The following is a 12,168-nucleotide window of genomic DNA, read 5'->3' as shown; positions in this document are numbered from 1 at the left end:
CGCATCACTAAAACCATCTTCAAATCTTTACAAACAAGCAAGTCAAACAACCAACCAAGCAAATGAATAATTGACCGTGTGTTGTGTGTGTGTTGCAGACTATACGGGACCAAGTGTAACGGGTGCCTGCAGTCCATCCCGGCCCACGAGCTAGTGATGCGGGCAGCGGGCTGTGTGTACCACCTCTCGTGCTTCACGTGCATCGCGTGTGGACACCACCTGCAGAAGGGCGACGAGTTCGTGGTCAAGGATGGACAGCTCTTCTGTCGCATCGACTTCGAGAAGGAGTTCACCCTCATGCCTCTTAGTCCAAAGAGTGAGTCCTTCACATTTATTGTAGAGAGAATACGCAGGCTCACTGCTCTGTCTGTCTGTCGGTCTGTCTGTCGGTCTCTTCGTCTCTGTCTCTTCGTCTCTGTCTCTCCTTCTCTCTCTCTCTCTCTCTCTCTCTCTCTCTCTCTCTCTCTCTCTCTCTCTCTCTCTCTCTCTCTCTCTCTCTCTGAGGCAAAATAAAAGACAAATGAATAAATACAAAATGTATGTATATGAAATTACTAATATGGTACAAATCTTACCATGGTTTTTAAGCGCGTTATCAAACTAGATTTTATAAGTAACCATGTGAAGAAAATAAACTCAGATAGAAGAAGATATGTGTATACGGTCTGCCGCCGAGCCTACATAGCTGTGAACACGTACTGCTTTACTCGGAAGCGTTATTTCTATTTCTGTTTTGTTTTGTCCGTGGATTTTTGTTGTTGTTCTAAGGCAAACACAATATTTAATCATTAATTTGTTGTATCGTTTTCTCTAAAGGCGATGGAAGCGACCTTGGTTACGATGACGACTGCGGGGACGCCGGAAGTAGTAAAGGACCTAAGCGACCACGAACAATTCTGACGACGTCGCAACGACGCAAGTTCAAGGCCTCATTCGAGGTCAACCCCAAACCATGCCGGAAGGTCAGTTCAAGGGCAAATTTGAACGATTGTTCTCATATATTGTTCTCGTCTTTTTACATTTAGTTTTAAGTTTATTAACAGATTTCAGATTGATTGGAAATCAGGAGTGAAGAAGTTGGTTATGGTGTATGTATGTAAGCGTGCGCGTGCGTGTGCGTGTGTGTATATACGTATGTGTGTGTGTGTGTGTGTGTGATTCCCAGAAAACTACTTGACAGATTTGTATGAAATGTTACAGTCATGTAAGTTCTTTCTGATAAAATAATATTAAAAAAATCTTTTCTTCTTCGTTCATGGGCTAAATCTCCCACGTTCACTCGTGTGTTTGCACGAGTGGGTTTTTATGTGTATTACCGTTTTTACCTCACCATTCAGGTAGCCATACTCCGCTTTCGGGGGAAGCATGTTAGGTATTTTCGTGTTTCTGTAACCCACCGAACTCTGACATGGATTACAGGATCATTTCCGTGCGCATTTGGTCTTGTGCTTGCGTGTACAGACGAAGGGGGATAAGGCACCCGCAGGTCTGACCTGCACATAAGTTGACCTGGGAGATCGGAAAAATCTCCACCCATCTCTCGCGGCCGGGATTAAAACTCACGACCTTCCGATTAGGAGGCCGATTTCTTATCCACTGGGCCACTGCGCCCGTCATATAAGAAAATAAATGTAAAAGAACCTATTTTCAACTTGAGGCACCAGACAGCTTTCTTTAACATTGATATACGAAAATAAATGTCAAAAAGAAAGCGCCTCAAGTTGAAAACAGGTCACAGAACTGAGGATTGTTTGAAAACTGCAGAATGTAGGCTATACACATGTTTGCAGTTTGTCGAATCCTAGCTGCTTTTGGGACCCACGTGTCAACGAGCATCTCTCCGTGTTTTGTGCAGGTGCGAGAATCTCTGGCGGCGGAGACAGGACTCAGCGTACGTGTCGTTCAGGTGTGGTTCCAGAACCAACGAGCAAAGGTGAGTTGTGTCATATAAGGCAGCGCTAAACTGGTTAGAAGAAATCGCGATCGGAGACAGTGATACATGCGAATAGACGATGATCGAAATTACTCTTGTCAAGTTGTAATTGGCTGCAAAGGTTTGCTTTTCCTTAAAAAAAAAAAAGAGGACAACCAAACCCATGTGCCATTGTGCGCCAATCACTAGCGAGCGGTGTGTTTTTACACGTTGTCAACAAGCACGTATAAGACACACACGCTACTCTATAATGATTGTCCTGTTTTGACACGTTCGTTTATTTTCCCTCTGTCTTTCCCAAGAAAAAGAAACGGGATGTGTTTATTAAAAAAAAAAAATCAATTTCTCTAAACGGATCAATCATTCGGAAATAAACACCTCAAATATATAATTATGTCGGCCACATGCAAATGAATATCTGCCAAATGTCGACATGTTTAATTAAAAAAATCAAGAATAAACCAAAGTGAACAACTTTTAAACGGAGACAGACAGTATTCTTTAGATTTGAACAGGAACATTTTTTCCACCGTACACTCGTTCATTGAACGTTCAGGCCGCTTTGGGCAAACCAGAATAAATGCTCTACAAGCCGGACAACAACTTTAACTTCTGCACATCTCCTACCCATCCCTTTTCTTTTATTCATCTTCTTTCCCTCCTTCCTTCCTTTTACTGTCTTTCTTTATAATCATTAGGCAACGTTTATTACGTTATTAATAGATTTGGGTTCTTGAGACAAATTGTTCAGCCGTTACCGCCTTATGTTGTACTGTCATGCAGGAACACCACTATAAGCTTCTAGCTTGTTGCTGTTTCTGTGAACTTTGTATACATGTCATGATTGTAACCTTTGTCAAAATAAACTTATGTTTAAAGAAACAACGAAATCGACAGTTAAGGGAGAAAAAAACCACAAATATTGAGCCAGTCAACCATATTAAAAAAAAATACATTAATTGTAAAAGTCTTTTTCACATCTACCTCCGATGTTTCAGGTCAAGAAGCTGGCGCGCAAGCAGAACGTAGAGAGCAACAACAACAACAGCAGCAACAACAACAACAACACCAGCGGCGGCAGCAGCGGCGAGGGCAAGAAGGGAGGAAGCAAGGCCCAGAAACGAAAGGCCGTCAAGGAAGAAGACAGCGACTCTTCTGACTGTGCGCTCAATCCCTCCAGTAACGACAGTGGTTTGCCCAGTAAGTGACGGACATCTCCTCCGTTTTACAATGGGGCTCCATCTAGGTGGACTTTTTAGTGGAGTGTTGATGTTTATGCCCACAGATTGACAGGAACCCCCCCCCCCCCCCCCCTCCCCTGGATCCGGCCCTGACGCGTATAGGTACTAGGTCACTTAGTAGGCGTTTGGACTGCTAAATTACCTGTTCTTATGACGTGTTCTGCGAGTATTAGTTTTGGCTGTGTCTATCACGCGTATAGGTACTAGGTCACTTAGTAGGCGTTTGGACTGCTACTCAGAGCAATGACCAGCAAACCTTTGTGTACATTTTTGTTTTAAAATTTATTTAAAAAAAAAATCTATTTATGTATATTAATAATTTTTTGCCTTTATTATTATTCTTGGAGTTTATTCATTTTTCTATTTATTTGTCGACTTTCTGTGTGCAGGTTCCATGTTCACCAGTCAGGGCCTGGCGGACTCGGTGTACCCAGACACTCCCATGGGTCTGGAGGACAACGTCGACAGTCTGGATCACGTGCTCATGGGGTCAGATTTAGGGGGTCACCACGCGCTGACCTCCATGGGGCAGGTGGTCAACCCCATCGACAAGCTGTACTCCATGCACACGTCCTACTTCAACGGCGAGTGACAGTCTGCCGGGCACTTTGTGCACGTGCGCACTGGAGTGTCAGAGTCAACGTGAACAACGTGTGGGTCAGATGTCAGTAGACCTGCTGTGAATTCTCTTTGTGTGGAGTGTGGCTTTCGCTTGTCTGAGAGTGACAGTCTGCTGGGAACTTTCTGCACGTGCACACTGGAGTGTCCGTCATCGTGTATAACATGTGCGTCAGATGTCAGTAGACCTGTGTGACTTTGACTTCTCTTTGCGTAGAGTGTGACTTTCCCTTAGCACCCGCCCACAGACCAGGGAGATCTCGGCTTCTCATGGACATATATACACGTGCACACTTACAGTGTTAGAGTCAACTTTGACAGTTCTCGGGTCAGGCCAGCTTGAAGTTCCAAAAGAACTGCTGTGAATTATCTGTGTGTAGAGTGGGACTTTTCCCTTACCACCCGCCCACAGAGCAGGGAGATCTCAGCTTCTCATGGACACACACACGTGCATACTCAGAGCGTCAGAGTCAACTTTGACAGTTCTTGGGTCAGGCCAGCTTGAAGTTCCAGAAGAACTGCCTGTGTAGAGTGGGACTTTTCACGCACAACTCGCCGTCAATGCAGGGAGATCTGGGTTTCTCATGTGACAATCTGAAGGAAACTTTCAACTGGAAGAACACGTAAGTCAGATGTCAGTTGAGCTGCTTTGACTCTATAGTCTGATTTGTCAAGATCCATTCCGTCTGGCAGTTCTGGGGCGACACAGGGAGAACAAAACAAGGTTTTCACTCCATGTATGAGGCTTGGATGTAGCCGGGAGATAACCCTTTGAACAACAGCCACAAAGCCAAAGAAAAGAGTGACTGTTTTTGTGCAAATCACCTTCTACGTATCTGAAAGATGTTGAAGGCAAGTCAGTCACTGAGTCAGTCAAGTGCGACACACAAGAACACAAAGAACAACCTCACTTAACGAATGCGACTTTGAGGGTGCTCAGGTTCTGTTTACCTGACCAACACCGCAGGTGCGGCAGTTCTCGGGCCTGGTTGACACCAGGGTATATTATGACAGTAAGCGTAGAGTGCAGCCCTGTCACGTAGTCTCAAACCAAATTGGAAATCCATAGCATCATCATTATAATCATCCTCATCTCATTAATCATCCAAAATTATAAATTGTCCTTGCTCTTGTGGCCCTTCATGCCCGGAGCTCTCATGGTGACCTTGGTCTCAGTGTTCCTGTTCCATCCTTCCCTGAATAGTACTTCTGCTGTAAGTCTTCAACGTGTGACGTTCTGGGGGGGTCGACGGAGGGACGTGGTGGCGGTCTGCCCTCTGGAGGGGACCCTCACTCAGTCTGGCTCCGCGACTTAGCAGTCAATGTCGTTAGTAGGGGGCATAGTAGGTAGTGGGCTGCGTCCGTTAGCTCGGGACAGACCCACTACTGAACACCGTCGAAGTGACTCAGCAGAAGTGCAGTGTCATCTTCCGAGGGTAGCCTACCGCAGCGACCCGACATCCCTCCCTGGAGCGTCTGTAAAATCGACAAGTCTGGCAGCGGAACGAAATTCAGTTGTGGATGGAGCAGCGAGTGCAGGGACGAGGCGGCGTGAGAGCACACCGGGACAAGGAACAGGTGTAAGGAAAAAAAAAATAAAAAAAAAAAAAAAAAGAACAACTTCGGCACCATTCGAATGCCCTGTGTTATAGTTTTCAGCATATTGAAAAGGGAAGCTTCTACAGTTCTAAATATGGGAGCAGTCAAACACGATTCACGGAGGACTAAACTCAACTCTATTGCGAGGACCCAGGTAAACCCTGAGAGACGTAATGCACGTGTCATGGTTCATTGAGGACTACGAGGTGCTAACAGGGCGCTAAAAGCAGAACCTAACTTCAACATTTCATAGACGTTTTGCATGAAAAGACCAATACAGCAGCTACAGATGCCTTTGACCCGAACACCTTACGAGACTGGAAAAGCGCAAGGATCACATCGGTGTTCTGTCCGTTTTATCTACAGTTAACATGGATTTCCTCACAAAAAGTTGACACATACGGCGTACAGCCACGAGTGAAGCAAACGCGCGTGAACAGAATAAGGATGTTTGCCATTTCCCTAATTCAGTCGAACCACCACCTAAGCGACCGACCAAAGGTGGTCGCAAGGGGGATGTGAATTATATATTGAGAAGAAACAAACACCTCCGAGTTTGGGTGGTCGTTGTGCCGGCAGGTGGTCGTTGTGCCGGCAGGTGGTCGTTGTGCCGGCAGGTGGTCGTTGTGCCGGCAGGTGGTCGTTGTGCCGGCAGGTGGTCGTTGTGCCGGCAGGTGGTCGCCTTCGAGAGGTGGTGGCAAGGACAGGTTCTACTGTATGCATGGGTAGCTTTGACATCCACATCTCATAAGTGGTTGCGTCGTTACCTGTTCTTGTGACGTGTTCAGCGAGTGTTCGTTGTGGCTGTGTTTTTCACGCGTAGGTACTAGGTCACCCAGTAGACGTGTGGATTGCTACGCAGGACAACGACCAGCTAAAGTCTAAAGGGTTGGGTGGGTGGTGGAGCTGTCCATGCCTGTTTTAATAACCAGCCGAATGTGAGAATACAATTAACCCACGCTTTCCTCTGAGTAGCAGGAAGGTCGGATGCTGACGCTTGAAGCGGGCCTGAATTGGGTCAGTTGGACTAGCTTGTACTGGGCCGTCTCGAGTTTCGTACGCACAGCGTTCGGCATCTCTGAACCAGTCATTGTCAACAAAACTGGACACACACACACACACACACACACACACACACACACTCTCTCTCTCCAGCCCCCTCTTGTTTAGACCGAATTCTGCAATGGCATGGTACCTTTTTTTTTTTTTGCAAGCAAAACCACTGAACCACTCTGTAAACTTTGAACAGAACGTTGGGGCCGAGTAGTAGAACGACTCGCTTCATCTAACAGAAACACTGACTCCGTGCTGTAAACAAGATGAAGGCTAAACTGGAGAGTGTCTGCTCTTTAACGTCGAGTTTTCTATTACAGTAACTGTTTTCGCATTTTCTTCAATGCTTTAATTGTGTTCTGATTTGGTAGTTTTTACTGAGTTGCAGTGAGCAAATCGACATTAGCGAAGCTGGAAAGATAAGCATCCCGATATCGCACTTCAAGAAACATCATAGTGCCTAGTTTTGTGTGTTTTTGTGTGCATGTTTTTGGGAGCATACACATGTATGAATGGCATGTTATGTGGCGACTTGATTAATGATAGGATTTCATGACGTAATATAAAGTAAATTGTGGCGGCTTTATAGCATAACGAACAACTCCTTCGTTCTCTCTTTCTGTTGTATTTCTTGTGACGAAATAGGGTTGAACACTACGATGAGGGAGAAATCTTATATATTTCAGTTGATGTTCTGTGTACATATATTTAAATGTATGATAATCATGGTCATAATTGTGTTAATGTTGATTGTATTGTACTGATTTCGTGAAACAGGAGTGATGAGGGAGGGAGATGTCTCAATATCTATAATTTATTTATTTTCTTGACATGTCTACATGTTGTTGATGATGTTCATTAATAAGTTGTGTTTGTGTATTGTAGTCATTAGGCCAAAAAAAAAATAGGTGTGGTTAAGGTAACATAGCCAAAAAAAATAGGGTAGGAAGGTAGGCAATCACTTTTTTTTTAAACTTTTTTTTCTAATGTGTACAAATTAAACCTACTCGACAGGGAAATAAGTGTGCGACTCGAGCGCTGTCGCTTTCATTGCGTTTTCTGCACTCGTTTTTTGTGTGTTTTTTGTGTGTTTTTTTTGTTGATAAATGTAATAAAAAGTTATCCCCGAGTACGCTAGTACAAGGGTCCAGCAGACTTTAATTGTGTGTCTGTGTGTGTGTCTCGACTTAACAGCTTATTGCTGGGAAACTACTGGGCGCAGTTCGTTCAAAAGTTGATACACTAACTTGATAATAGGTCCGATTGATCGTATTAAAACTTCATAATGTTACCTGGGACCTAAATGCGAAATAAACCACAAAAAAACGACTTGGCGGTGGGAGGAATTCGCGGTGCAACAGCCAGCCAGGCAGTCTGATAGAACGGTGCAAGGTCTCGGCAAACCAAGACTATGCCATACTCGTAGCAAAGCCGCCGAATGGTACCGTAAACCAAGAATAGTGACGTAAGAAAATAGAATGTCGTCTTTTGATTTGGAACGTGACGTGTTTTAGAATGGAGATGTGGTAGTGTGTGTGTGTGTGTGTGTGTGTGTGTGTGTGTGTGTGTGTGTGTGTGTGTGTGTGTGTGTGTGAGTGTGTGTGTGAGAGAGAGAGGGAGAGAGAGAAGGAATGAGGGAGAGAGAGAGAGAGAGTGTGTGTGTGTGTGTGTGCGTGTGTGTGTGTGCGTGTGTGTGTGTGTGTGTGTGTGTGTGTGTGTGTGTGTGTGAATGTCTGAAGAGTACTCGGGTCCAGCGCGAGCGTTTTTTATAGGGTCGGCCCCTAAAAATAGGGTAGGTCGGGTTACCGTAACCACACCTATTTTTTTGTTAGGCCTTATTAAATTCCGTGGTTTTGTCTTTGTGGATCCTTATGAGGGCAAATAGCTTGTTTCGTCAGAAGTTATTGTTTGTGTGGTTGTCATTATTGGGTACATTGTTCATGTGAACCGATTGTCCTCTATCGTACATTTTTGCGCCAATTACTCAGCGGAAAAAATGACTTACAAGGTTACACGTTACCACAGGGCGCACTCCTCTTCTTGCGAATAATGACGTTTTAGACGTGAATGTCCCAGCCGTTAATTAAATCAGGTTTGTCTTGATCATCTTGAATAAATCATAGTTGTTTTCTGCACACTTTCTACATTCTACGCACAACTGATGATCTTCAAAATTTTCCCCATATTGTTTTGTCTGTCATGTCTAAATCACTGTGTTCCTTTTTTTAATTGTGATAAGAACGCCAATGTTCTATTTTTTTTCCATTTATTTATTTTAATTTCTTAAACACATTTTTACTGCTTGTTTCTTTCAATTTCACCAAAGATCGCAGAGCGGAAAATGTGTCCTTTTATTGAATATCACTGTTGTTTTGCTGTTTATTTATTTATTTTTGTTTATGAAAGTGTCGTCGGAAATGTATAGCACAAACCTTTTGGAGACATTCAAGTGTGTGAAAACAGTACATGTTACTTACTTACTGCCCGTTATGCCGGTGTAACACGAGAAAATTACTCCCACGAGATTTTTACTCCGGAGTAAACATTTCGTACGAAAAAGTTACTCCCTTTACGAAAAAAGCACTCCCCCATTGCACGAGAAAATTACTCCCCAAGACAGGTGAGTTCCGAGTAAACATTTCGTACAAAAATGTTACTCCCCTGACGAATAAATAACGAATAAATTACTTCACCCCAACACGAGCAATTTAACTTCCCATGCCAGGTGTACGAAATTTGTACTCCCTTGTCCCCTGTTAGTCTTGGTGGTGGAAGGGGTGGAAGGAGGGTAGCGCAACATTCGTGTGCGCGAGATCACTTATTGGCATTATCCCTTCGCCCGCATCCCATTTGTACGAGATTTTTACTGGAAGTTAAAAAAAAATGGGGAGTAAAAAATTCGTGGAGGGAGTAATTTTTTCGTGCCTTGGGGAGTTCTTTTCTCGTACGAAAAGTGTACTCGGAGTAAGAATTTCGTACGAAATATTTACCCCGGAGTAAATATTTCGTGGAGTAAAAATTTCGTGTTACACCGGTTGCATGTTGGGCAGCAAAAATAGTACATGTAGTTGGAATGAATTGACGAAGCGGGCTATTCCGTGAAGATTATTTTTCTGTTCAAAGAAGATAACTGGCATTTAGCTTTTCAAGCAATGTTTAGTTTACAACTATCATAAGCACTTATGTTTGTTTATCCCATTGTTACGAACTCGTGTTTTAAGTTTGTATCACTTGAGGTTCAACAGGATATTTACGTGAAGTGCTCATTTTAGGCATATTTCCCCCTCAGTCTAGTCACAACTTCTCTCGTAGGCAGCGAGATGTTGCTCTTGTTTCCTTTAATTTTCCCCACAAGCTGTTTGTGTAATAATGTAATTTAATATTGTTTGTAAGGTGTGAATAGAGTACTCTCTTTTTTTCACTGCTATTCAATATCATGTTTGGAGCTTTAAGATACATGATTTACATCGTGTTTATGTTCTTTGGGTTCAGTTTCTGTGTTTCATTTGTTTTTGTTTTTCCTGTTGTGGTAATGAGGAAAATAAGTCCAATAATAAAGGGGGAAAATAAGGGGGAGGGGGAATATACACAACAACTTAAAAGTACAATATTATTTTGGCTGTGTATGACCGGGTGGGGGGGGGGGGGGTTGGCTTTGTTGTTTTGGGTGTGTGTGCGTGTTGTGTGGGTTCGTTATTCAGTACGTAGGACGATGGGATTTGGGAGTTGTGCTGATCACAGAAACAGTCGGCGATGTTACCCCATTTTATTATTCACTGATACCTACGACAAAAAAACCACCTTAGGACCAACCAAAAGCGTCCCAACATTGCAGGTGGCCCGTCATGACAGGTACACTTTGGTCAAATAATAGACGTAAGGGACGACATGTGTCCTTTCTCGGCAGGTGTCCTCTCATGGGACGGGCCTCACATCACACTGTACTATCCACGCAGTTTGTTTTTGTCAAGTTTTGCTTTCACTGGTTCCAAGGAGTAGCTTATTCGTGAGCCTTTTCCAAAATTATTCTTGCACCAAGAAGACTTTTACGGTTGCGTCGGTGTCTTTTCCATTAAGAAATCATTCCTGGCAACGTTAAAAGGAAAAGTTTCTCGAAACATTGCGTAATCTTTCTCTTGTATTCACACACACACGAGCTCGAGAACACACTGACTTGATATGCTTGCTTTGTGCATGCACATTTAGAGATACATCCTAGCCTGGACCGCCAACTCGTCACGTGACCCTTCGAGGTTACGACGCTCGACTTTCAGGGGCGCTTAGCGTCCGGTTTGAAAGGCCAGCGATTCGAAGACAGTGAAAAGAAAGCACGCTCCAGTTATTTGTGACAATGGGAGGTGACAATGAGCTGGATTTTCCAAAACTCCAAACTAAACTTAACAAAACTCATCGAAAAACATGTTCCATATGCACTTTAGCTGAGTTTATTTTAGCATTTTCAGAACTTACCTCGGCAACTTCGTCCATGTTTACAATCGACACCGGATATGACATCCCCCTGATTTCTGAAAGGCCATGTAAGCGTAGGTTCCTAAATGCGAGAGGCCGCTACCTCGTAATAGAGAGAAAGAGCGGAGAGAGAGCTAGTTGGCGGTCCAGGATAAATGGTCTATGCTCCAGCGGAGACCACCTTGGTAAGTCTAGGCTTAAGAGATAAGAGCATTGGTACGTATACCACCAATCTACAGCCTGCCTGCTTTTTATACAAAATAAACAAATGTGTAAGTGTCATTTTTGGTTTAGTTCTGTTTACATTCAATGAAGTTTTGATTTGTTTTTGTTTTGCTGAATTTTGAAACCGACTCTAATGTTGATCTGCGAAATTCAAAGATGAATTCCCACTCTTCAGAGCAGCCAGGTTGGTAATTGTGTATGGGTAGAAACGGATGATTCTCTTATTCCATGCACAGAAAAAGATTTATGGTGGCTTATATATAATCGTTTCCATAGGAAGGACGGTACCTTTAATTAACGGGGAAACGTTTCTCAGTCATCATTGTTTCTTTGTAGTACTGTGAGATGAACGGTTTTATGTATTGTTTTGTTAAAGTTGTGATGTTTCACAGACTTACTGACCTGTGAAAACGTAATAAATGACATTCCTTAGAAAGTTTAGTTTGTTCTATTTACCTGTGTGAGTTCATGGATTGCATATATTTTTCTGGAGATTGGAAGAGTGTGTAAGTGTGTGTGAGATATTCATTGGAATGCTTTTGTGCTCGTCTGTCTGAAGATTGTATTGATTGATTATATTGACTGTATGATTGGCGCAAAAGAGGCAATACTGAATGCATAATCTTTCTCTTGCATTCACACACGCACACACGTTCGAGAACACACTGACTTTTTTTTCTTCTAAAAAGACATTTCTAAAAGAAGTATTTAGACAAACAAACTTGTAACACAACAAAGAAAGCTTTATTTCTGATTAAGCATCACAGATTTTTAAAGTGTAACACAAAACACAATGCAAACGCCTTAACAAACACGGACTACAACATTCTAAGGTAACCCTTTTCTAAGCCACCCCCTCCCCATCCTGATTTACATTCACAAGTTAGAGCATAACTGAGAATCACCCAAACTAACACCAATACATATGGCGCCCTCCCAACCCCGCCCCCCCCCCCCCCCCCCCCCCTCTTACTGATTACAACCTCAAAATTGTAAGACGAAACTCTGATATATCTTAATTCAACTCAT

At 43.3% G+C, this 12,168-nt stretch overlaps 1 protein-coding gene and 1 long non-coding RNA gene across 2 annotated transcripts in view; both read left to right on the top strand.

The window, feature by feature from the left end:
* The window catches only part of LOC138948923 (LIM homeobox transcription factor 1-beta-like), a 102,490-nt gene extending 97,935 nt beyond the window's left edge, over positions 1-4,555 (top strand). Inside the window, exons 4-8 of the mRNA XM_070320577.1 lie at positions 99-316; positions 817-962; positions 1,856-1,933; positions 2,932-3,133; positions 3,564-4,555. Of these exons, the coding sequence (XP_070176678.1) occupies positions 99-316; positions 817-962; positions 1,856-1,933; positions 2,932-3,133; positions 3,564-3,766 (847 nt within the window). The 3' untranslated portion in view covers positions 3,767-4,555. The remainder of the gene's footprint in view (positions 1-98; positions 317-816; positions 963-1,855; positions 1,934-2,931; positions 3,134-3,563) is intronic.
* A 532-nt stretch (positions 4,556-5,087) lies between these two features.
* LOC138948933 (uncharacterized) lies at positions 5,088-12,049 on the top strand. The gene is made up of 2 exons (XR_011450130.1): positions 5,088-5,970; positions 6,066-12,049. It is a non-coding gene; the product is annotated as an uncharacterized lncRNA (long non-coding RNA).
* Positions 12,050-12,168: the final 119 nt, after the last annotated feature.

Source organism: Littorina saxatilis, linkage group LG15 (assembly GCF_037325665.1).
Source record: "Littorina saxatilis isolate snail1 linkage group LG15, US_GU_Lsax_2.0, whole genome shotgun sequence".
Taxonomy (NCBI): Eukaryota; Metazoa; Mollusca; class Gastropoda; order Littorinimorpha; family Littorinidae; genus Littorina; species Littorina saxatilis.
The sequence above is the reverse complement of the archived record's forward strand: the minus strand, read 5'-3'. Positions and strand labels throughout refer to the sequence as shown.